We start from the raw sequence: 26,153 nt of genomic DNA, 5'->3' as shown, positions 1-26,153 counted from the left end.
GTTTTTCCACATACTTCAATGTGTTATGAGAGGAAAGTCCTTTAAGCTTCTCTTTTCTCTTTTTCTTTTTTTTTGTTTTTAATGTAACAAAACATTTATTACTTGTAAGGTAATTTGCCAGTAGATTTTCTAGAATAAGGATCCTGGTTGTACATTATTTCTTATGTACATGAATAAACAGTTGCTTCTTTAGCTATTACAACTTTGGGGGCATATTTTACACAGTACTAAACTAAAGTTAAATTGTTCTTCAACTTCTTCCTTCAATTACTTTGAAGTCTTTTGCTCGCAGATAATTCAACTACTGTTAATAAGCAAAGATCATTATTATAACTACATAACTAATATTTTATTGTTTACTCAGGAATTTTTACATAAAAGTGCAAAATTTAGGCCTAGATTTTTAAACAGTTGGACCATAAATATGATCTTAAACATGCTCAAATGACTAGTTAAACTGTAAAAATGTGACTACAATGGCAAAGTGAGGATCACAACATCACATCCTCAATGCAGAGGATGACAAACATCTCAAAAAGGCAACCAGCACCTAAAGTTACAGTGAGCAAGTAAGATGAAATGTTTTCATGAGCTTATAAAGAGTCTTTAGTTATGAAAACGGAAATGGAAAAGGCAAGCTTAACTGTGTTGACACAAAGGCTATGGAAGTCTATGGTCCCAATGCTTTTCACTGTTCTAATGCAGTATCTTGGCATTATCTCTTACTCATGTATATATGGAAACAAATTAACAAAGAACCTTCTTAACTCACACTTACAAAATAAAGCAGCTTTTCCACATACCAGAGACTGTAACATGTAAGAATGCCACATTAAGTCATGCCTTTTAAATGACACAGAATATAAACATTCACCTTTTCAAAAAACATTTAGGACAAAATAAAGTAATCGTAATCTTAGTGACTTTTTAGCAATACTTTGACTAACTGTGGTGAAAAAAGCAAAAACAAAGTTTATGTCTTAACCTATATTTGCATATATAAGCATTTTCTGGAAGACGTGTATGGTCATTAGTTGTCCCTCCTCAGTCCCTATGTAATGTAGTAGAAAAAGATAGCATGCAAAGGATGGAATTACAGTTCAAACACTTCATTTTCTTAACACAGAAAAAAATTTACCTGCAAATATAAACTACCTCAACTACTACAAGTAGTTGTTCTACTAATAGAACAACTTCTATTGTAACAACTTGATGTGCTACATCACAATGATGAACGGGATTAGGACACAACTAATTAGGAAAGCAACAGTGTAAGTATCAGACAGATAAAACGCATGTGCACAAATACATTACATAGGCACACACAAATAGATGTACACACAAACACACAATACAGCAATTACTAGATCTAAATAGCTATGCATAAAGAAACTGAGAAGTTGCATAAGCCACAGCCAGTAACCGTTAACACTGAAGCTGCTTTACGGAAAACTTTAAGGAAACTTTAGGGAAGTAATTAACCTCCTGGCCCCTAGTTTTCAAGCCCAAGGAGCAGACCATAGAATTTCTTTTACAATTTATGAACAAGCCAAGGAATTTATATCACAGTCAGAGGATTCTTTTGCCAAATTAACCCCAGCTCCCTCTGATCCTAAGAAGTCATAAACCAACAAGATACAGCAGAGGGAGAATGTGCTATAGTGTTTCAGCTGACCTACAGAGCACTGTCTCTGTCATGCCAAGGCTGAAATGATGAATTACAGAGCAATATGCTAGGTTCAGATGCAAACATCAACCCCTTCCCTCTGTACATGCACATGCAGACATGTTCACTCACCCCAAACAAGCTCAGTTTCTGCAACAGGCCAAGTACTGTTAGGGCTCATTTACAGAGTCTTACTCTAAGATAAAAGAGGGAAGAAAACTGCTTATCAAGGAAACATGCATACATCTCTGAGTAACAATATTGAAGAACATCTGCTGTGTATTAAATATAAGCCAAAATTCCATTGAGCTTCTCTTTTTGTATATGGATTATTAAGCATATGACAATACAATTCCAAAGCAGACCCGACAACCTTGACTTTTTATCAAAAACAGCTTTATAAAAAAAAAAAGGATAAAAACTGATACACAACTCTCTTTAAAAAGAACTGCCGGCTTTATTTTTTAAATACAGAACCAAGTAGCTAATAAAACAAAGTCTAGCTGACCATATGCACAGCGGTGTAATACATATCTCTGCACCAAGACCTCAAACTAATCACTAAGACATGAAGGTCTTTGTAATATTTACACTTATAGTGTACTGCTTAGCTGCAACAAAGTTCATCCCCAGCTGAAGGCTTATTCACAAAGATGATCCATCTCTTGAAAGCAGACCATGGCTGCTGGTTGTTTCACTTCTAGGTCAGAATGAAAAGTCACAAGAAATGAAAAGAGAGCACAGTTTTTAACTGATCAATTCAAAACCACAGAATTTAATAGATATCAAGAGCATGAAGTATTCAATACGGCAATGTTTTGAAACCAAACATCCATCACTGAATAAAGTAAGTTTGCGGCTCCACTGTTTGATGAGCTGCAAATTTCTTGGCACTCAGAAAAATACCCAAAAAGTTGTCAAGGATTTTCACAATGCAGTGAACTTTATTGCTAAAAGCCATCAAATAAGTACTTCAAGTATTTTTGTACTGTTTGCAAATGACACAGATTCCCTTCATCAACTATCCCTGCTTTCTCAGAAATGATGCAAGCTATTCCTCAGAAAGCTATGCGTCCTCAGGCCCACTGAACATTGGACAACAAGTTCCTTTTGTGATTAGTCTGCATCTATTATGATCATGAACAACTTGGCTAAAGTCTTCAGGTACAGCACAAGTCAAAACAACCTCTATAAAAGTCTAACATGCATCTAACTACAGCATGTTCTCACTAAACCTCACGTAAGGCATTTTGCCGTGTAACTTACAGATTATTTTTTTAAACTATTTTCCTGAATTAGCAACCCTCTTCAAAATGAGTGCTTCTAGCTTTTTAGGTAACGAAACAGGCCTTGAACTCTCCCTCCTCCTGCAGTGGGTCATTTCCACACTGCATATCCCCTTAATTCCAACCTGTATCATATGCTGGCAAGACAGTTTGTCCCACCACACTTAATTTACAAATGAGTTGAAAATCTTCAGTGCCTTTCTACTTCAAGTAAATTCAAAATGTCATAGTTACCATTTCTTGTGTTATACTGGCTACAAATTTTGCTAGGCTCTATAGTCGAGGTTAGAGGTCTCTGGTGCATGGTTTCATGAACATCAGCTTAGCCTAACTTCTAAATTCAGGAAAGCCTGCTTGAGAGCTGAAACATTAAGTGTAACTGGTAGCAGCACATGTGTGAAAAGCATTTTCACCCAGACAGCTATAAAGCATTTTCCCCAAGAGCTATCTGCACTATCAACTTGAAAATCTAGGACCTTTGTACTCTGTGCAAACTGATGTATAACATTCATAGTACACAGAAAACATACCTGAAGTTTAAGGAAAGGGCCTGTGAAATAAGAAAACACAAGTGTCACACTAGCGAAGGCCATAAAGCAGACTTGCCTGCAAAAAAATGTTGAAATGTGAATCCAGAGATTTTAATGAAGAATTAGAATATTGTTTGATATGAATCTTCAGGAAGTCAAAAAAAAAATATGTGCAGGAAGGGCTTTGAAAGGAGTTGATAAGGTGCGTAGAAGAAAGAATGTCAACAAACTGGAGCAACAGACAGATTTTGGGTCTTGCCAGCTTTGACCTTCTGGTTTTTGTATCAGTGATTATACAGTGTATGTAAACAACATGAGCAGAATGAATATACAGAGGCTTCTATGTATATTATTTTATATTGCTGCCAAGAAGGATAAATGTTCCAAAAATGGAATTTAGTAAATAATAACAGCTAAAGACAGAAGTCAATTTTAGCCTTCATCCTGCAGGAAGAGGATAAAAATTTGCTAGTGTCTATAGCAGCGAAATCCAAAAATCCCAATGTATCAAAAACGAGTAAACCTGTAAACTTAAGAGGTGGTCTTGACAGATTGAAGTGACTCAGACTTTTCCAGACACAGTAGAAAGCCAAATGACTAAAAGTACAAATTCTTGTCATCTCCCTGGAAACGAAATTTGCTTATGCCAAGTGAATGGAATGTCATAGGAAGGCTATTTGCTAACTGATGCTTTGACTGCCAAAGGCAAATCTATACCATTTTATACGGGAATCAAATTATCACAATGAAAACCCCTTTCAGATGCTGCCACTTACCTGAATGAAAGTATAAGATCACAAAATGAAACCTGACAACATGACTAATTTATTTTCAGTGTGTGCATAGATGCACATGTATAACACAACAGCATTACAGTAATGCAATCTGGGTGGCAATAAGCTGCATGTATCAGACCCAGGAACATTAGGAGACCTGCAGAATGAATAAGATGTTGCAAAAGAAAATAAATTTTGAGTTAAAGCATACACAAGGTAGAACATTCTAATTTGGGTAGCGTGCAAGTTGTGATAAGGTCAGAAATTACATTAATATGAAGTCAGAGTGTCAAAACACCTTTGCTACCAGAAAGATGAACTTACATTGTATATACATATAAACATTCATACACTTACATACACACTCTCGTACATAATCGTAGTTGAGAACAGAATATGCTTTTACACATTAAGCAGGTAAGATGTCTGAAAATGATGCTGTGTTAGGCCTACCTGTAAATTTGCATTTCTGTTTGTAGATAGACAAATCATGGACATACTTATAGACACCCTGCTACATACTGAGAAAGTCATCTCTGTTGATTATAATAAACAACACTGTACCTGTATGGCTTCGAATATGAACTCTCAGTGTTCCATTGCTTGCAAACTTCTGTCCGCAATATGGGCAAATCTTCTCTTTTTCTCCTGTGTGAGTCTACACGGGGTGGAGAAAGACAAGAATGAAAGCTTCAGCATAGCTTTCAAAGAAGTGGAATATAGAATATTTTAACTGTATTGACGTTGACCACTATTATCTCCATTATACATGTTATACCATCATACAAGGCAGAGATTCTTTCATTTTTTCTTCTAAAACTTTTAAATGACTCTCATTACTAATGGCAAAATAATCTGGCTTTTCAGTTCTTAAGTTTACTATTTCCTAAAAGTAGTTACTATCAAAAATGTCCTATCCAACTCTATTTGTTTTCATGATTGCAAGAATAAGACACCTATTTTTCAGTTTGGTATCTGTGATAGTGGTTTCCAATAAACGTTAATTTGGTTATCTAATACAACTAATCTTCATAAATGGGTCTATTTTTAACAGCTTATAATTTCACAGGATTTTATTACATTATGAACTGTTGTGAAAATAGTTTACCTAACCTATCATTACTCTTCCTGTTGCAGACTTGAACCAAAACTTTAAAATGTCTTTATGGAGATTTGCGCATATGGTTTCTGTCTCATACAAATGAAACACAGCCAACAGTTCATCTGAAGTATGACAGATAGCAATCCTTCAAAGTGTAAGTTCTCAACAATTCAGTCAACACAACTTGCATACTGGACATACTAGCTTGTCTTAAGTTCTAGAATCAGACTGCATTTAGAGAATTATAACAAAAATAATATTGTAATTGTCACTAATAATGAATCATACACTGAGCTTGCCTTATGAAATCAAGTTCCTCAGGCTAAAGCACCTTGCTGCTAAGAAGAATTATTACAAAATAAAAACAAAAATTAAAAAAAAAATCTCAAAAATCTCAAAATCTCCCATACAACCTGGGAGGTTGGCAGCAAGACCACCTTCAACTAAGTCACAAACACAGCTTCTCATCAGTTTTGACATTTTCTACGGCCTATTCTGAACTGAAGATATACCAGCCTATCAAATAATGTTTCCTTATAAATGAGATTGCTCCTTTAGTGAAGAATTTTGAATCCCTTCATTTCCAAGTGCTCATTCAAATAGGATAGGAAAGATAACACATTAAATCATATGCACAGCTGACTATTTGGGTTTCAAGCTTTGCACATAACTCTCTTCAGATAGGGAAATTAATTCTTCTTATTATTAACGACACTGAAGTGACATAAAAGTCTTCATTACCTCACATCGTACGTTATTACACTGCAGCTGAAGGAATCATAGAATCATAGAATAGTTAGGGTTGGAAAGGACCTTAAGATCATCTAGTTCCAACCCCCTGCCATGGGCAGGAAAACCTTACCCTAAATCATATCACCCAAGGCCTCGTCCAACCTGGCCTTGAACACTGCCAGGGATGGAGCATTCACAACCTCCCTGGGCAACCTATTCCAGTGCCTCACCACCTTATCAGGTAAGAATTTCCTCCTTATATCCAATCTAAACTTCCCCTGTTTAAATTTTAACCCATTCCCCTTGTCCTATCACTACAGTCCCTAATGAAGAGTCCCTCCCCAGCATCCCTATACGCCCCCTTCAGATACTGGAAGGCTGCTATGAGGTCTCCACGCAGCCTTCTCTTCCCCAGGCTGAACAGCCCCAACTTTCTCAGTCTATCTTCATACAGGAGGTGCTCCAGTCCCCTGATCATCCTCGTGGCCCTTCTCTGGACTTCTTCCAACAGTTCCATGTCCTTTTTATGTTGAGGACACCGGAACTGCACAGAATACTCCAAGTGAGGTCTCACAAGAGCAGAGGAGAGGGGCAGGATCACCTCCTTCCACCTCCTGGTCACTCTCCTTTTGATGCAGCCGAGGATACAGTTGACTTTCTGGGCTGCAAGCGCATACTGCTGGCTCATGTTCATTTTCTCATCGACCAACACCCCCAAGTCCTTCTCCACAGGTCTGCTCTAAATCTCTTCTTTGCCCAACCTGTAGCTGTGCCTGGGATTGTCCCAACCCAGGTGTAGGACCTTGCACTTGGCATGGTTAAACTTCATGAGGTTGGCATCAGCCCACCTCACAAGCATGTTGAGGTCCCTCTGGATGGCATTCCTTCCCTCCAGCATATCAACCAAACCACACAGCTTGCTGTCACTGGAAAACTTGTTGAGGGCGCACTCAATCCCACTGTCCATGTCAGCGACGAAGATGTTAAACAAGACTAGTCCCAACACCAATCTCTGAGGGACGCCACTCGTTACTGGTCTCCAGCTGGACATTGAGCAACTGGCCACAGCTCTGTGTGCGGCCATCCAGCCAGTTCTTTATCCACCAAGTGGTCCATCCATCTAACTGATGTCTCTCCAATTTAGAGAGAAGGATGTCGTGTGGGACAGTGTTGAACGCTTTGCACAAGTCCAGGTAGATGACGTCAACTGCTCTACCCCTGTCCGTCAGGTCTGTAGCCCCATCATAGAAGGCCACCAAATTGGTCAGGCAGGATTTCCCCTTAGTGAAGCCATGCTGGCTGTCACTAAGCACCTTGTTGATTTTCATGTGCCTTAGCATTCCTTTCAGGAGAATCTGCTCCAAGATTTTGCCAGGCACAGAGGTGAGACTGACTGGTCTGTAATCCCCCGGGTCATCCATTTTCCCCTTCTTGAAAATGGGGGTTATATTTCCTTTTTTCCAGTCGTGGGGATCTTCACCTGACTGCCATGATTTTTCAAGTATGATGGACAGTGGCTTCGCAACTTCATCCGCCAGCTCCTTCAGGAGCTGCAGATGGATTTTATCAAGTCCCATGGACTTGTGCACATTCAGATTTTTAAGATGGTCTCAAACCAGATCCTCTCCTACAGTGGGCACAAGGTCTTCATTCTCACAGTCCCTGTGTCTGCCTTCCAAGACTTGGGCGGTGTGGTCAGAGCCTTTGCCAGTAAAGACTGAGGCAAAGAAGTCATTCAGAACCTCAGCCTTCTCCAAATCCTGTGTAGCCAGTTCTGATAGCTTCCACAGGGGGCCTGCGTTGTCCCTAGTCTGTCTTTTATTTGCTACGTACCTGTAGAATCCCTTCCTCTTATCCTTAATATCCCTAGCCAAGTCTAATTCTAACTGGGCCTTAGCTTTCCTAACCTGGTCCCTAGCTTCCCGAGCAATATCCCTATATTCTTCCCAGGCCGCCTGTCCTTGCTTCCACTTACTATAAGCCTCTTTTTTCCTTTGAATTTTCCTCAGCAGCTCCTTACCCATCCAAGGAGGTCTCCTGGCCCTCCTGCTGCACTTCCTTCTAGTGGGGATGCAACACTCCTGAGCTTAGAGCAGGTGATCCTTGAATGTCAACCAAGAGTCTTGGGCCCCCCTGCCCTCTAGGGCTATATCCCATGGAACCTTACTAAGCAGGTTCCTGAAGAGGCCAAAGTCTGCTCTTTTGAAATCCAGGGCAGTGAGCTTCCCGCATGCTCTTCTCACTGTCCTGAGGATCTCAAATTCGACCATCTCATGATTGCTGCACTCAAGGCTGCCCTGGAGCGTCACATTTCCAACCAGCCCTTCCCTGTTGGTGAGCACGAGGTCAAGCATGGCACCTCTCCTTGTCGGTTCCTCTATTACTTGCAGAAGGAAGTTGTATTCCACACAATCAAGGAACCTCCTGGATTGCTTGTGCCCGGCTGTACCGTCCTTCCAACAGATGTCAGGGTGGTTGAAGTCACCCATGAGAATAAGGGCCTGTGAGCGTGAGGCTGTTCCTATCTGTCTATAGAGTGCTTCATCCGCAGGTTCTTCTTGATTAGGCGGTCTGTAATAGATCCCCACAGTAATGTCTCCCATAGTCGTTTTCCCTTTAACCCTGACCCACAAACTCTCTGTTAACTGATCACCTGTCCCCAGACAGAGTTCCATACTCTCCAGCCTATCCCTAACATAAAGGGCAACCCCCCTTCCTGCCTGCCAGGCCTGTCTTTTCTAAAAAGCCTGTAACCTTCCATTCCAACACTCCAGTCATAGGAGCCATTCCACCATGTTTCTGCGATGCCTATTATATCATACCCCCGTAGACGTGCACACATCTCTAATTCCTCTTGTTTGCTCCCTGTCCTACGGGCATTTGTAAAGAGGCAAGGAAGAGTAAATGAGATGCATCCATTTCAACACTGGATGCACTTGCAGCATTTTTATTCCCCAACATTAGGGGTATCAATGTTAAATCCTTCTTGATTAGGATAGATTTCTTTAGAAATCACTTCTCTCTCTAACAGCAGTATTAGGGAATACCATATTCACTTAATACATTTCAAACTACCAGAAAGGATTTCTGGGAACAATACAGTACAACTAAAAGGCTCACAAACATATAGCTTGTCCTAGTCTGACAGCAGCATAGAGCAATAGCAATTACAATTAAGTAGGAATGCCAAAGAGAGAACGGGGATAAATAATAACCACCAGGTACTTTCCATTAAAATACAAGTACACACAGTCATTTTTAATGTGAAATAGTAAGTCATACTGAATTTTTTAGAAAGGACTTTAGGGAAATTTTTAAAAAATTATGCAGAGCACATCAATGATTCCAGGTAATACTTTGACTTTTGGATCTTACAATCCATCCTTCACAAAAAATTGATCTGAACTCAATGTATCAGTATTATAAGCTAGGTCTGTTAACTCAAGTGATTAGAACAAGTAGATAAGGATGAAAAGGATTGTGTGCTGTAAAGCAGTCTTGCTTCCCAAAGAAATCAATTTGCTTAATGAATGATACTATTCCCCCCTGAAGTCTTGCTCCCCAGGAACACAATTTTATTTTGCATACCATTTGTTTTTTAGTTCTTGGACCAATATATTCAGGCTTGAAAAACAAATGTGTTTTAATACTCTGAAAAAGAGTATTATAAAAGAGTATTATAGAGTATTATATATATAGTATTATATATAAATAGTATATATAAATATATAGTCTTATGTATAAATATATAGTATTATAAAGTTCTCTCTCTGTTACAGCAAAACTCAACTCATATAACAGGCTGAACAACTAATGATCCTGGTTATTTGAATCTAAATTCTCTTACAGTACATGTACTGCAGTCTATAAACAAGGCAACCCACGTCATTTAAGCTCTTCTGAAGAACAGGCAAAAATCTTCCACTAAGCATATCTGAGAGGAATGTATCTTGTTTACACAGTTAAGTCACTCAATCACAGGAAACTTTATTTTCCAGCAACTATAATTACTAAGTAACTTAATGCATATTAAATATGGAATAAGCAGCACTTAAAACAGACTGAAAGCAGACAGCAAATGCATTAACATACATTTAATGGAAGATCAAGATCTTTAAAAGACCACTCATTCACAGGTGGTTCCAATACTTTTTGCAAATACTTTTTACACATTAAGGAGACAGTGCCATCCACTACCTTACAGATTTCAATAGTCTACTATCTGCCAGTAACTTGGTTTAGGCTCTAAAGATGTGTACTAGTTCCCACAGCTGTAACATAGGGTTGGAGAGACATTGGAAGACTCCCTTATATTTTTTCCTCAATTTTGAACATATATTTGTGTTGTAATGCATAGGACTCACAACAATTATGTGCTGAAAATATTGTACTAAGCAATTCAGTTACACTCAGTTTCCTTACTAAAATTTTACATGCACATATGAAGGGCATACTACATGGCAAACAATGTACGCATCATGTTTTGCAATAAACTCTTGCAATCTGCATTTGGTGGCAATGCCTCAGCTGATTTGTTCTCAATTCAATTACTTTCTTCTCATTTCTTTGCTGTAACATAAACCTTACCTCACGCACAACTAGTGAGCAAGTTTTCTTCTAAAGTTTACCCCAATTCCACCACAGAGATCAGTGGGAAGGAATATGGCAAGAATAGTGCAGCAAGTCCAGCCACACACCAGATGCTGGAGTACCTACATTGAATTTATACATATGCACACACTACAGATTCTGCATGCCACCAAGAATCCCACTACTGCAATAAGCATTTTAGGATGTGAAGCACCATCATAGCTTTCTACTGAAAAGCCAGAAATGCAGAAGCATCTGGGGATTTTATGTTTATTACCATCTTAAGGACACAGAACAAATTAATATGACAGAACTTATTCTACTCACTTTTTTATGACTCTTTAGGACTGAGGGTGTCACAAAAGCTTTGTCACAGAGATCACACTTGTATTTCTTATGTCCATCGTGTACAACTTGAATATGAACATTTAATGTGTCCTTTCTTTTGAAAGTAGCATCACAGTGATCACACCTGAAAGTCCTCTCACCTTATAAAGAGAAAAACAGTGTTTAAAGGTATTATATTTTTGTGGAAATACACTAATACTTACTGTTTCAGAATAATGAATAAAAGCAGCAAAGACAAATGAAAAGCTGGGTTCTGAGAACAGAAAGAACATCAAATCAGGTCATTTAGAAATTAAGGAAGTAGTCCTGACAACAATGTAGCCAGAAATGTGAAATCAATCTCTATAGCCAAAGGTAAAATGGCATCCAGTGGAAATGGCTGACAGCAAGATGGAGCACAGGTTTTATCAGAACCTCTTTAACAGACTCTCTTTATGGTAACGAGCAAAAGATGCAATAGGCTTAATCTTTTGAAATTTAAATGGTAAGAGACATCTTCCTGAATTTATAATACTCTTCAACCATATATAGTTACTAAACCAAGTATGCGTTTCACCAACTTCTGGGTAAAAGTTTAGCAAAATTCTTCAACATGCAAAGCAACGGGAAGCCTAGAATTTGCTAATTTTTTAAGTGTTATTCTAGATGAAGGAAAATAATCAGTGTTTCTCCTCAGCTTCCTTATTTAGCAGAAACCCTATATCTCATTACAGAGGAGCCATTTGACATTGCATTATCTCCATGCAAAGCTAGCTCACTGAACAGTCTTTACACCTTACTGTTTTTGGGGTTTTTTTTAAGCCATAAAGATACATGAAAACTTAGTTTCAAAATACCACTGGTACACAACTACGTAAGGAGGTCTTGACGGTTTCTCAACAGCATAAAGCAATAATCAAAACTGCTTGCAAAAAGATGCACTAAAACTTCCTGAGCAGCTCTGGAAATCACAGAATCATAAAAACGTTAGGGTTGGAATGGACCTTAAAGGTCATGGAACCTGTTTCATAATACCTCATTGTGATAAAGAACAACCACGTTTCATATCATAAATGTAAAATCATATCTGACGCTTAAGAATGATCACTGCCAAAAACAAACTCTTTGGCAGATAAGAGTAATACTAAAGATTCCAAATATATTCCTAATATTAATGTATAAAAATAAAGAATTTCCATTTTGTATTGTCAGTCAACATGTTTGCACTGTGATAGATCTAGAGGTTTGTTACAAAATAAAATAGCAAAAGGTAGACATCGATTCTCTTCAGGCCTAGGCACCCCAGACAATGGAAGTAAACAAGAAAGTTTATCACTGACTCAGCTCTTGAAACCACTGAAGGCAGGAAACTTTTTCAGAGTACCTGACATGATATTGATAAATGTCTCCCAAGATGAAAACAGAGCACTAGCATATCCTACAGTGCTTTCCCCCAGGAATACACAACATAATGTATCTTTCCTGTGACTGACATTACCTATTCCACTGATGCAGCCTCTTCATGACAAAACAAGAAAATGAAAATCAGGACTACACATTCTTTATTTAAATGAGTGATCTTCAGTGCCCGCTTCTGCTGATCCCTGTAGCAATAGCTAATTAATATTTCTCCCCCTAACAAACATTCCGCATGCAGATTTTTACCCTGGAAAGCAAATACATAATGTGGATTATGTCCTCCTTGCAAATGCAATCATGTTCATGCATGTCTCCACAATCCTAAATAACTAAATCACCCAAGTAAAACTGTTCAGGACTACTCATTCTTGTTAGTCAAGTCTCTTATGGCCTCATGAGCTAGTATGAGCTATGAGGTACTATGCACTTATGTACCTTATCTCCTCCCTAAACACTATAGCTAAGAATAAAGGATTAGCCCCAACATTGACAGTGACATAATGAGAATACAGTTACTAAAAGTATTATCAGCAGCATGCCTAGGAGAAAGAATTTGCCTGACTCTCAGAAGATGGGTTACATTTCTACAGCTAGAGCCTGGGGAGGGAGGGTAGAAAGAAGAGTTTGGATTTTTATTATTATTGGTTAATTAGATATACTTGATGTTCAATTTGTAAAGTTTTATTCATGACACCTTTTCCAATTACAAGACAGGAACACCTGAAAAACTAGTTTATAAAATATGAATTTTTCCAGCCTATTTAGTTTGTAAAATAAAATTTAAGTTATTCTACATCATTCTCCAGAGGGCCTGCCTCTAAACCAACAAGGGGATACTGAATTTAAAAAAAAGATGTAGAACGACCTTCAATTTTCCCTTCAAGTTTCAAGCTTCACAAACAATTTTTTTCTTTCCTACAGCACACCACAGCAAAGCCAGATAAATATATCCGGAAGTTCTGGTTTGTTTCCCTCCTGTTTTTTATAGAGCAGGTATATTTCAGAGCTATGAAAGGGACTACCATCCAGCTGTAGAAGGACAATGCCAGTAATTCTGAGTTACTTCAAATATGAAAGGCTCATTATCATGTCATCACAACTTCTCAGTCTCACGAGTTAGGTCATGAGGAGAAGACTTCTACATTTCTTCTCTGGAACACAAGCTCTTTTCAGACAACAGCAGAGCCCCTTGTTTTAATCACAGCCTTGAACTAAAAGCTGTTTATTCTTCAGTTCATCCTAGTAATGACTTTCACCTTGCTACTGGTCTGTCAGCACTTCTTTTTTTGAACCCTACAGATGAAAGATGCAGTATGACTGTAAAAACTTTGATTATATTCTGCTGTATTAAGGCCTCCTTATTAAGCTGCCCAGTTGTTGAGCCTTTTTTTTCAAAAGTAAAAAAAAAGAAAGTTTTAAAAATCTTTCCTGTGATTAATAAAAATGCAAGTCTTTTCAGTTTAAGGCTTGGACTCATTTTGGAGGCAGTTTTACCTATACTGGTAAGGCAGAATTTACCTATTCAAACACCTACTCTGTAATTCAGCAGATATGTCTCCTTTTGCACTAAGGAAGACTGACAAGACAGTGTCTGTGCCAGTGCAGTTCACAGTCTGATATATTCTGTATTTGCTTAAATACTGGTGGTTCAGGAACAACTAAACCTGCCACAAATCACAACCCTAGCTCAAACCTCTTCAAAAATAGTCATATATGTTTTTAGAGAGATCTTTACCAAGGCAAACTATTCTGTGCACTGTGAATTTACTGCTTTTGGATGTTTTGCAAATGCTTCATTCATTAGAAAATACATTGCTAAACAGGTTTTTAAACACCCCACCCCCTGCAATCATTTTTAAACATTTAACACTAGAAAAAAACTTTTAAATTCAATGCTTTATGAAATCACAGAAGTTCTGAAAGATAATTATAAAAGAACAAATTAAACACACCAGTCTAACAATTCGTCTAATATAACCAGTATTTACAGGACTGACAAACAAAAGTTTTGTGGTGTTCTTAATTATACCAACATAAATATTCTCCAAATCAAAGTACTGCCTTCTAAGCTACAAGGATTTTAGACCATGACTATTTTCTAAACTTTAAATTGCTGATATTCACATTGTCGAATGGTAGCCTTGGGCTCTGTCAATATCAAAGACGGGGAAAATTCCACCAAAAATAAATCTTTATGCAGACAGTTAAAAAATAGTACAGAATGCCAAGAACAAGTTACTCATGAGGGAAAATGGCCACAGCATTTCTCTTGGCTGCAAGTTCTATGCCACAGGCAGGAAACATTAGCCTGATCTGGCACAGGACAGAGAATCTCAGTTTCAAGCTCTAAACAGGATTATCTACAAAAATTGAGTAAGCCACCAAGTTATCTCTGCCTCCATTTCTTCTTTCTTAAAATGGAGGTAACACTGTCATGCTTTATGCACAAATAAATCTGCCATCAGACTTCAAGTCATTGCTAGATTTTATACAGCATATTTGGATTTGCATTTAAGTGCATTTAAAGACAAGTTTTGAACTTGACTTTGAATCTTCTAACTTCCTGGGGCTAGAGTTGAATCTCAATACTAATTTAATATAGCAAATTGCATACTGGAGCAAGGCGCCATATGTCTGCTTTACTCAGTCAAATGTGAGAACTGAGGAACTTCTTTTCCCTCTCTTAGCACTTACTGTTATGGATTAACAGATGTCTTTGTAGAGAGAACGGGGTTCGGAACAAAGCTTTGCATTCCTCACACTGGAATGGTCTCTCTTCAGAATGAGTCTGCAGATGAAAGACAACATGTAAGAGGAAAGGCTCAAGGAAATCAATTAGCTCTCATTACAGTAATTATAGCTAATTCACTAGTCTGAATTCAGGAGGGAATATCACAACAATTTGAAACATCAGGGGATGAAGAATTAACAATCATTCTGCCATTACCAAGAATCCCAAAAATCAGCTATCAGCCACTGAATAAATATGCCTTTCCAGTCCTCAAGAACTGTTTTCTGAGGTATGTATTTAAACAGAAACAAAATATAGAATAACCAGGAAAAAAAAAACAAAACCAAAAGCTCAGTTGCACTGTGTCATCAGTACTCACACTGGCCTTAAGTACTTACTAATATGAATAAATGCTTGAAAGCCTATAGGGATGCTGGGGAGGGGCTCTTCATTAGGAACTGCACTGGTAGGACAAGGGCTGGTGGGTTCAAACTGAAGCAGGGGGAGCTCAGGTTGGATCTAAGGAAGAAGTTCTTTACTGTGAGGGTGGTGAGGCACTGGAACAGGCTGCCCAAAGAAGTGGTGAATGCTCCATCCCTGGCAGTGTTCAAGGACAGGCTGGACAGAGCCTTGGGTGACATGGTTTAGTGTGGGGTGTCCCTGCCCATGGCAGGGGGGTTGGAACTCTATGATCTTAAGGTCCTTTCCAACCCTAACTATTCTATGATTCTAATTAAACGTACACAAAAACCTTTGTTAAGTCTGAGGGTAAATCTGATCTGATTATCTCAAGGCAGTATCTAAAATCTGGCCAAGAAAATTTCTCAAATAATGAACCTAGTCTTACATATCCTTGTGTCAGCTTCTTGTACTAAAAGACAAAAAAAAAAAAAAAAAAAAATAGGAGTATCAGTACTGAGGGTTATGTTTGTTGCAGAAGTTATCATAGGTGAGAAACAGCCTCAAAGTCATACATAAAATAAAAGGGCCTAAGCTTGGATGAATCTCTCAAACTGCAAAGTTGCTGAAGCAGATTTCTTTTCTGGAGCTTCTTAAACATCTAGCTTCATTTTGCTTCTGTAAATTTCAAAGCACTTTCCCTGTTTCCCAGTGTTATTAAGTGCTGTCCCACTGCAGATAGCAAATTAAACCATACAATTTATTATCTAGCCAATTTCCTACTATTTTTGCAAAGGAAATCAAGTTTAAACTTTGCATTAGATCACTTTGTATTAGATCTTAAGTAGAAGCTGCTGTGTCAAGAGGAAAAGGGACAGTGTTTTATAATATGCACAAAATTAGGTAAATAAGGGTACATATTAGTGTAGTACTTATTTAGATAATCTATTTCTGCTGTTCATAATACCATACAACATTTATAGCTATCCCTTAAACTATGGAGAAAAAGGGATTTGTGAGCAGTCAGTGTAATTATTTAGATGTAGACTGAGGACCTTGAACTTAGATTTATTTTAACACTAATGCCCTCCTACATACACAACAGTACGAAAACATTAGAGTACTTGCAATGGCATACAGAAGCTTTGGATTCAAAGTCATTCCCTGGATATCAGCCTATGTCACTTAAAGCAAAATGGCAACTGAAGCATCATCAAATGTGTGGAATGTATCACACATAAAATCTGCTGAATTATTCAGCCCAGATTCTACAGGTTTATATCAATTTGCATCAGATGACACCCTGCCTGGCAATCTCAGAAGTCAGGCCAAGGATTGACAGTACATGAAGAGACTGAACTACCTTCTCACCTCAACAGGTGGTTCCTCCAGAACAGGGCTGAGATATATTGATGAGACACTGTGGGGAAGCTCGCAGTGCTGCTGTCTGTGCTGTACCTGTTCTGTGGATAAATAGAAGGGTTCAGTCTCTAGGGCTGTCAATCTGGCACCTTTCACGAGCGCAAAATTCCTCTTGCTTATTCAAAAAATGTCCTGGTTTAGAACACTCACCACCCGAGTGATAGTTCTGAAGATTTGTACAGAATTCCTTATCATTTCCTTGACGGTTCTCCTAGTCTTCTGACCAAAATACAATATTCACCTGTACATCTTAACTTCACTACAAACACCTACGCAGGCATACCCTCATGCAAGGAAACAGAGATTATTTGCCTCTTCTGTGAGTGGTCCGAAACCAACCTAAGTCTATCACAAAAAAGCCAGGGAAGTCCTAATGAGGTGAGGTATCCCCACCAGACAACCATATTACCTGTAATACTGTCCCTTTTTGTCCTACTAACATGTCCCAGATCAGAGATGGCTTCCATTCAGTCAGAGCAGAAAACAGGTGTACAACCAAAGCAACTGAGGAGGGGCTCTTATGGAATATTTCATATCTGCCATTTCTAACAAAACATTTGTAGAAGTTTAAACCCAGCCCAATTATTCTCAATAGAGAAACTGAGGGAATATGGCTGTTCAAATTCATTATGCTCCCCAAGACCAAATAACCTTGGATTAACTATAAACCCTTTAAAATCCTATGTCTGCTGACCTATATCTGCTCACTGTTATATCCTCATATTTTATTCTCTGAACTCATCCTCTATACATAGCACAAAGGAGCAGATGGAAAAAAAACTTTTGCTTTCTCCTGTATTGAAGTAATCTGCATTATACGGCACAGAACATTGACTACTTTTATCTGTAGCATAATCCAGTACTACATTTGCCTCAATTTCAGATACTATTCTCTTCCCTTGTCACAAAAATGGAATCATATTCTTCATATGATCACATGGTCATACAGCCTGAGCTTTTTGAAAAGACATCTGAGCTAGTTCCACCTCACATAACACTTCCCAGTGCTGACATCTCCAAGGAAGTGACAAAGCAAGTTCACACATGTACCCTACTGAGCAGTGTAGTACTTGTGTGCAGAATCAGCACATTAGAGAGGTACCACAGAAGACTTAAGAGAGTGGTAAGTAAGTTAGGGTTCCTATCATAACGCTCCACTGAACAGAGCAGATAATACTCTTCGCAATTCCACTGTCTACCTCCCAGTGAAATCCTGTGAAATGTGAGGAACTAATCTCCTTTTGATGAAATGACCCAACATTTATCCATATCTGAAAGATGTTTAAAAGCACGCTGTGGGAGTCATTTTTACTCTGATACTCCCAACATAAAATAATCCTATAAAGGAATCCCAGAAACAACAGCAACAACTTTCCACCTAAAAGACAAAACAAAAATTCAAAGGCACAAAATGAATATGCATCCTGTTTCTTATTATAAATAAAAATTATGTGGCTCTACTGTAAAACCTAAAACACTTTTTCAAGTGTGTTGCTATCAAACTTGAAAGAATGTTTTCTGTTGAATGTGGTTGATTTAAGTATTTTTAATCGCTATACCCATCATTCCTAATGCAGGATTCTAAGCTCCCTGCTACTAGCACAGTAGCTGCAACCTGTAACTCAAAAAAGCACTGTGAAATAATTCAGAGTACAACTTTTCTTCCTCCAAAAGAAAATGGAACCTAGGAAGACACCTTAACGGAATACACACCTAAAGAATCACTAAAATCCCAAGCTGAAGAAATACACAGTAGTATGATACATGGTAAAGTTTTAAATTTCCACTGTTACTGGATTGCTATTCCTATGAATAAGCAGAAGAACTATCATCCTCTTCCCCTAGCAGTAGTGCAGCCCTTCTAAAATTATGGCACTTAAAATTACTTTGGCATCCCAAACTACCACATCCTTGGCTTAAACCTTACAACTGGTTTTGTGCATCCATGCTCCCCTCCATTAACTACTACCTCTCTTTGATTACACTGTTTACTCAATGGAGAAAGGCATGTCTAAAAAAGCAAATCAAGACATCTATGTCAGTCTCCTGTCTCTCACACTCATCTCTTCGTTTAGCAAGGGAAATCAGAGATCTAAATATGGATGGGTCAATATTCACAGTTGTTTGGGTAAACTCTATGTAAACAGAGGAGTAAGTTCCTTTCATTATAAGGACAGGGTTGATTTACAGCCAGTACTATGTGCCAATATGTTCAGGAAGTATTCCAACATGCTTAAAGGAATTCTGTCAAAATTAGATTCTCACTAAATCTGTCTAAACTTTAATATTATTCCTATTAATTGGAGACTCTAATCCTTCCTTATGCTACTGGTGATGCTGCTTTAAACACAGAATTGGGTCACAGTGTTTACTCATTCACACTTAATCCTGAAGTCCTTTTTTTAGCCCAAACTCCCTACCAGTCATCAACTGCAAATTACCATAAGGAAACATGTAAGAAGTATTCATTTAAGATATAGATGGTATCTTTCCAGATAGTATTTTACACATTTTCCTTAAAATAGACCCAATTGGCAAGATTCTGCCCCATTTTCTTAATGAAGTCTAAAACATGAGATACAATCACAGCATAATATGGGGAGTCCTTCAGCAGGCTTCTACATGCTTTCTGTATTAGACAGTCATCACCACTTCATCCTGCAAGAGGCATTATTATTACTCTTACATGACTTATGGTTGAAAGTGCAAGAGATGGTGCAAAGATCCTGTGCCAAATTCACAGATGGCATAGAACATGAGCTGAACTGAGAAAGGCTTGTAAGTGTGGGTATATCAGGGGTGAGTTTTCTTCCTTTTTATACAGTCTCTTTATTTCTGAAACAGCAGTCATAGGTATAGCCTAGCCATTAAAAATCTAACCCCAGGTTAAAAATAATGACAAGCATTACAGAAATTAGGCCAAGCAGATTTGAGCTTAAATCAACAGAAATGGAGCATCCTTTCACGAGCCTATTTTTCAGGTAATGTTTCTTCTGATGTTGTTTTAATGTGTGAACACTACCAGTGCAAATACACTGTAGTTTAAAAGCATCTGCCTCAACAGGACTATACTTAGTTTTATTCAAATACGGTATTAAAAAAAATACAAAATTGAGGACAGTTCAGTTACATTATAACTTGATAAAAAGTAGGGGGAAAAAAAGTCAAAATGAGGATTTATTTGATGCTTTTAACCAAGCAACTGTGATACTCTGCTTATTTCACTGGGTTGGTGGTGAGTTTTTTTCCTTATTAGAATTCATTCAGTATTTTGGGATTTTGGATATAACAAAAAAAAAAACAACTAAAAAATACATTCTCCAATAAGTCAATCCCCTCTTTATAAGCATGCCAGAGCTTAATGATGAACCACTTAAAAGAAAAAAAATCTGCAAATCTGAGGCTGGCAGACCTGTAAACAACAACAGCAGAGTGCTTTACCTTCTTGTGATTCTTGTAAACATTTCTGTGGGCAAATCCCTTTCCACAAAGCTTGCATTTATAAGGTTTATCTTCACTGTGTATTATTTTGTGTGCAGTCACTTGATCAAGTCGTTTGAAGGACTTATTGCAAACCTCGCAGGTGTAGGGGCGTTTTTCTGCAGAAAATGAGTGGGGGACATTTAATCTCCTGCTTACACAGGGGGAGAAGATGAAAGGCAGAGACAGTCATCTCCTCTGAGAGATTTCTGCAATTAAGTCAACCCAATTAAGATTAAACCAATTAGAAAGACATCTAATGCCCTTTATGTTAGACAGTTAAGTCGCTTCACAAGAGATGAGCCATGGTGTATCTCAAGAAATTGGCACATTCTTTGCAATAATTATTGCTAAAACTAAATTCTGATTAATTAGCTTAAATCAAAAGAGAATGACTTCAAAGAGGAAAACTCTGTTTCCAGATTACAAATGTGAAAGAGGGCATGACAGTTTAAATGTTTTAAAACTTAATTAACAATATACATATTAGCTTCCAAACCCAAAAGTTCCTATGCAAAAAGACTTTACGCTTCAACTGGTGACTGCAACTTAGCTACATTAATGCTCATCCAAAAGTGTCAAAAGAAAGCTAGAAGCCTCTGAGATACAGATTATGAGAAATGAGCTTTTGGTGCAGACTGATATCAAGAAAATAGTTCAATTCCAAGCCTCTGCAGCTGTAAAAACCTGTGTATTTTAAATGCTAATGTATTTGACAGAAAAATGTTTGTGTTTCCATTGTGTTAGCTGATGTTTCTAATCACTAGAAATGCTAGACTGCAATGATCAGAAATACCGACCAATTTGTATCATACTGCCAAACCTATGGACAGGCCACTCCCCACTCACAGTCACCTGTTCCGAAAGATGACTGGCAAAATGAAACAGTTGTGTGTGGTCTGTGAAATGATGTGGAGTACAAGCCACCTTCCTTCAACTGGAACCTATGTGCATGAGTCCACTTATATGTATATGTATGAATGAATGTTTGTCTTTTTGTCACAGATCTCTGACTGACACCATACCCTAACTCACGTTCTCCTCAACACGAGATTTCACCCAATGGTTCTTCACCTCCTCTACAAATCAATAGTAATCTTTCGCCCCAATCCAGCTAACTGACATCATCTATCCCAGCTAGCATGAAAAAATAGCTTGACAAAGCAGCAATAGCAAGAAGACTATATTATTACACTTGGTTTTTGAAAGGCTTAGGAAGATAGCTTACATGGTTTCCTTGGAACCCGAGATTTTCTTGAGCAGCTCAGGGCAAAACAGAATTCACCAAGCCTTCCATCAGGTAATAATTCAGATAAAAGTCTAACTAATTCGGGTAAAATTCAATGTATGTTAAATACATATACATACACATATACATATGTTTCTGTTACCTTTGTACGTTACCTGAATGAGTTATCATATGGCGCTTTAGCTGGTTAGCTGAAATGAATTTCTTGTCACATTCCTGACACTCAAAGATCTCATGGACCTACAAAATAAGTGTTTAATGGTAATTAAACATGTGTCTCCAACAAGATCACACATCTTACATATACAGATATTCTCTAACAGACCATAACTATTTCTTAGCCAGCTGCTATACTCACACTTATAAATATTCTGTGATTTCCCCCTTGCTAGTCCCTTGGTAAACAATAGTATCTCTCAAAAAATAAAAATATTCACCATTACAAACAAAAAAATTATCACTAGAAGTACCTACAGAAACATGGGTCATGTAAATTTGCAGTATGAGATCCATGTAAAATACTACTATTATGAAAGTATGAAAAAAAACAAATGCAGAATACCTTTTCAGAATATTTCATTCTAGTCAATAAGACATAAGTAATATTTTTTACTTAGATGGTTGTCTGAAGTTTATATAATTGTGCTACCTATTAGAATCCCCCCAGACACAATTACTTGAAATAACTAGCAAGGTATTCTTAAACACAGTATTTAATACATCAGAACCCAGACTGTCTTTTAACACCATACAAATGTCTGATTTCAACTTACGAGCATGGTTTAACAGTCTCATTGAACACATTTGCATCAGAACAGAGACTTCCATGCTTGTGCATTCAAAAGCTACAGCTTTTTTTAGGTATATATTCTATTGCTGCTACTCTTTAATCAATTTTTCAGAAAAGAATCAGACTTGTGTGCACATGCATTAAATAGTTGTAGCTATTATATTCTATAGCTGGCACTCTTTAATCAGTTCTTTAGAAAAGTGCATCATTACATGGTAAAACAACAGTAATAAAATATAGCAAATATTTTAATTAATAATTATATTCAAATAGATTTTCAGTGTAAGAAAACTTGTCCAATAAGGTGATTTATGAGCATCCAGGCTGTAATACGACAGACAAGTGCTCATGCAATGATTTATTTGTGTAACAAAATTAGTCTCCTTAGCTGTAATAGCCATCAACATAAACCTTTGCTACATTGGAGTCAGAACATACTTACAATAGTTTCACAGGCACTTGAAGAGCTACACCTTCAGATAACTACTAGCTATACAAAACAGCAAGCATCTGAACAAAATTAACATATGCACAGATAAATACACTCCTTCACTTACAGGACTGATGATCTTAAAATTTTCATGAGGTCTACTGAAAAGCAAAAGGTGATTTCTGAAAGAGTTTTAGGGGACCAGCTGAGCTAAAGCTTTGAAGATGCAAGTAACCAATGATCAGCTTTTCCAGAAACTAATATGAATTTCAATTTACCGCTCCAAGAACTGGATGAGACTCTATATGCTGGAAGGCAGTGCTTTGAGAGAGCACGGATATGAGAATATTGCACCCAACTTAAATTATGAAGTATTACTGATGATTTTAAAGCAGTGCTCAAAATTTGGTTTCTTCTACCTTTCTATAGCTCTTACAGTAATAGTGAAAAATGAAAATTGCAGAGTAGAACTAAACACTGCCCAGTGTTAAACAAATGGGCAGAAAAACCCCAACAGAGAGACACTCAGAACTGGAAGACAAAGAAGGGTGAGAGGGAGGGCGGGAATCACAGATGATGTTTAAGAGTGACTCTCTTCATCATAATTTTACATTAAGTCCAGCTCTATAACAAAGAAAGTTAAGAAAGAGTCAAGGATTTTTCATGAGCAATAAAACGTTCTCAATCTCTGATCATTGTTCTAACAATGAGTAGAATCCCTCTTTATTCTGTCATTTTCTCTGCAGCAGACCATGCTACAGCATGCCTCTTACTGGAACCTTACAGATTCATGTAAGAAATCTGCTAAGAAATCCAGAAGGCCAACAGCACAAACTAGTCTTACCACTGAAGCACAATCCTGCATTTTATACAGGCATTCATATTATGACCTTCTTCAAAATCAAAAATGTTTTCCTGTCTTACACTCTAAGGTGTCCTTAGCCTTCTTCTCATAAAAGAATTCGCTACTTTACCATTCAAGACACCTGCCTACAACTACAGTCAGAAACTCACCTCACAGCTCTACAGCCAGAAAGAGACATAACCCCACACACACCCTGTAAGTGCTGAAAGTGTAGCACTATCAGTTCTGACTGGGAAAAGAAATTACCAACTGAGAGTTGTTTGAATTTTTCTTCCCTTTGCACTTAATGAACATTACAGCATCAGTGGAGAGGCCTGGCAGCCTGTGCTATTCACATGTACATGCTCGCTTTGAAGTTTAAGTTCCTGTGCGCAATTCAAATCCAAAACATGGCGGCTATATTCAAAGGTACAAAGGGAACCCTTTAGCAATAATCTGCATCAATGAAGACAACACTCTCCTCACTTGCTTATTCACTTTTATCATTGTTCAATGATGGAGTTCTGCATTTTACCTAAATTTCAGAGCTTAGTATCAAAATATAATTCAGATAGTATTGCATCTTCCCTGGCAGTAGAAATCAGAAACCTGCAGAAAGGAGATTTTACAACAAACTTTTTCACTCTATTACCCAGTCTTCTGTAAGCTCCTGTACAGCACTGCCTTAGTTGTGTTTGCTGAGGGTTGGTTGGTTGGTTTGTCTGTTTACACGACCATATCACTCAGCACAGACTACTATAAATACCAGATAGAAGGATTTTACTTTACAACTGGAGGGTAAGACAAAAGAGAATAGGTGGATGGACAAAATGGAAATCAAAAAGATACTGATCATCAAAAAAAGCAATGATCAGTGGATCGACATCCTAACTGTTCAAGTTCTGCAGGCATCACGCACCATAATTGTTGTTAAAGTTTTGTAGGCATCAAGCAGGAGGGTAGTATTATGGTAAGCAGTTTTGGAAATCAAATATAAAATTTGATGAGGCTGTTCTGGTTTTGGATTGTATTTGAATATAGATGAGGCTGTTCTGGTTTGGATTGTAATCAGTAAGATGAGAATTCAAAACAGTTTTTACACTCTGAATGAAGCTCCAATATACTCAATATTTAGAAAGGAGAAATCAAATGCACAAATGATGACCAACAGTTTACATATAGCACCACTACAGAAAAGATTAATGAATTCCAAAGTATGAATAATGAGACTGAGGCTACTGTCAGAAAGCACTGTCATTCTGTATTAATAAATATATTCTATGTGTTAATAAACTTAGTACAATCATTCTTCCATTCTTGCCACTACCAAAGGCTCAACTAAACACCAATGCTCTTCTTGTCTGGGCAGCTGATTTCAAGAAACACATAGGTGAAAAAAAGATAATCCACAGGAAGAAAAAGCTTACTGAAAGAAAAAGCAGTTTGGAAAAACAGATGCATCAAGAAAGACTGAGATAAGTGTGTTTGTACAGCTTAGAAATTGCAAATGGAGTTCAGAACAACTTTCCAATGTGCTGCTACAGAGAAGACTGGTGAATTTTTCTCAGCATTCTCTCAGGTAAGACAAAGAGCAATTAATTTGCAGTAAAGAAGATTTCAGTAAACACCAGAAAAAACAAACACTGGACTAATAAATATATTGCAAAAAAGTTGATGGCAATAAAGCCAAAAGAGAGAATACAAAGAGACATCTATGGGGGTGGTAGAATTTTCTTTAGTGGAACTTTTCAGGAGATGAGATAGCACATATCTGGAATGATTTAGGTATATAGTTACTTCCTTCTGTGAACCAGAGGGCTAGACAACCTCCAGAGATCTCTTCCAGCCCTGTACCACCTTGAATTTATTGAGGTTAAACAAAACAAACAAAAAAAGATCATGTTACCAAAAATTAGCATGGTACAAGCAACAGTCTAGAAAACAAGGTAAGACTAAATGACAGACAATGATGACAGCAGAGTTTAATTGTGCACGGCTGAGAAGGGGCTTATCTTTAGACATTTAAGGTGCAAGCAATCCGCAGGACATACATAGGTAAAAACGGGTTTAAATCAAAGATGACATGAAAGATAGAGATCTGAATAACCGTCTCTTCGGAAAGTAAACAGATTTCTTAATCTTCCCTATAGCCACACTCTTTACCTTCTTTCTCTGTCAGATTTCTCTCTCTGTTGCTTGAGCTTATTTTCTGTTCTCTCCTATACTTTACCCTTATATTCTCAACTTTTATTTCTTTACATTGACAGGAAATGGCTGAAAAAACAATCACTTTTCCTATCTGTTTCACCCATTATTTTCTTACTGGTTTGTTGGGATTTTTTGCCTGTCAAAATATTTATGGCAATATTTGTGATGGATC

The 26,153-nt window shown here is 37.6% G+C and overlaps 1 protein-coding gene across 5 annotated transcripts in view; it reads right to left on the bottom strand.

Annotated features, from left to right (window-relative positions):
• The window catches only part of PRDM5 (PR/SET domain 5), a 93,289-nt gene that overhangs the window by 25,360 nt on the left and 41,776 nt on the right, over nt 1-26,153 (bottom strand). For 3 of the 5 annotated variants that reach the window (XR_009741545.1, XM_061443671.1, XM_061443685.1), the window contains exons 9-13: nt 21,865-21,949; nt 20,422-20,579; nt 15,123-15,216; nt 11,010-11,170; nt 4,823-4,916 (exon numbers count right to left, since the gene is read on the bottom strand). Coding sequence is in view for 3 of the 5 variants with exons in the window: in XM_061443671.1 (XP_061299655.1) it covers nt 4,823-4,916; nt 11,010-11,170; nt 15,123-15,216; nt 20,422-20,579; nt 21,865-21,949 (592 nt within the window). In the remaining 2 variants the exon portion in view is untranslated. Of the gene's footprint in view, nt 1-1,798; nt 1,863-4,822; nt 4,917-11,009; nt 11,171-15,122; nt 15,217-16,929; nt 17,022-20,421; nt 20,580-21,864; nt 21,950-26,153 lie in introns of all 5 variants that reach the window. The other 2 variants (XR_009741546.1, XM_061443679.1) reach the window with 2 other exon arrangements.

Source organism: Pezoporus flaviventris, unplaced genomic scaffold (assembly GCF_033815535.1).
Source record: "Pezoporus flaviventris isolate CSIRO_AGI_PZ_B2104156 unplaced genomic scaffold, CSIRO_AGI_Pfla_v1 ptg000002l, whole genome shotgun sequence".
NCBI classification, from domain to species: Eukaryota; Metazoa; Chordata; class Aves; order Psittaciformes; family Psittacidae; genus Pezoporus; species Pezoporus flaviventris.
The sequence above is the reverse complement of the archived record's forward strand: the minus strand, read 5'-3'. Positions and strand labels throughout refer to the sequence as shown.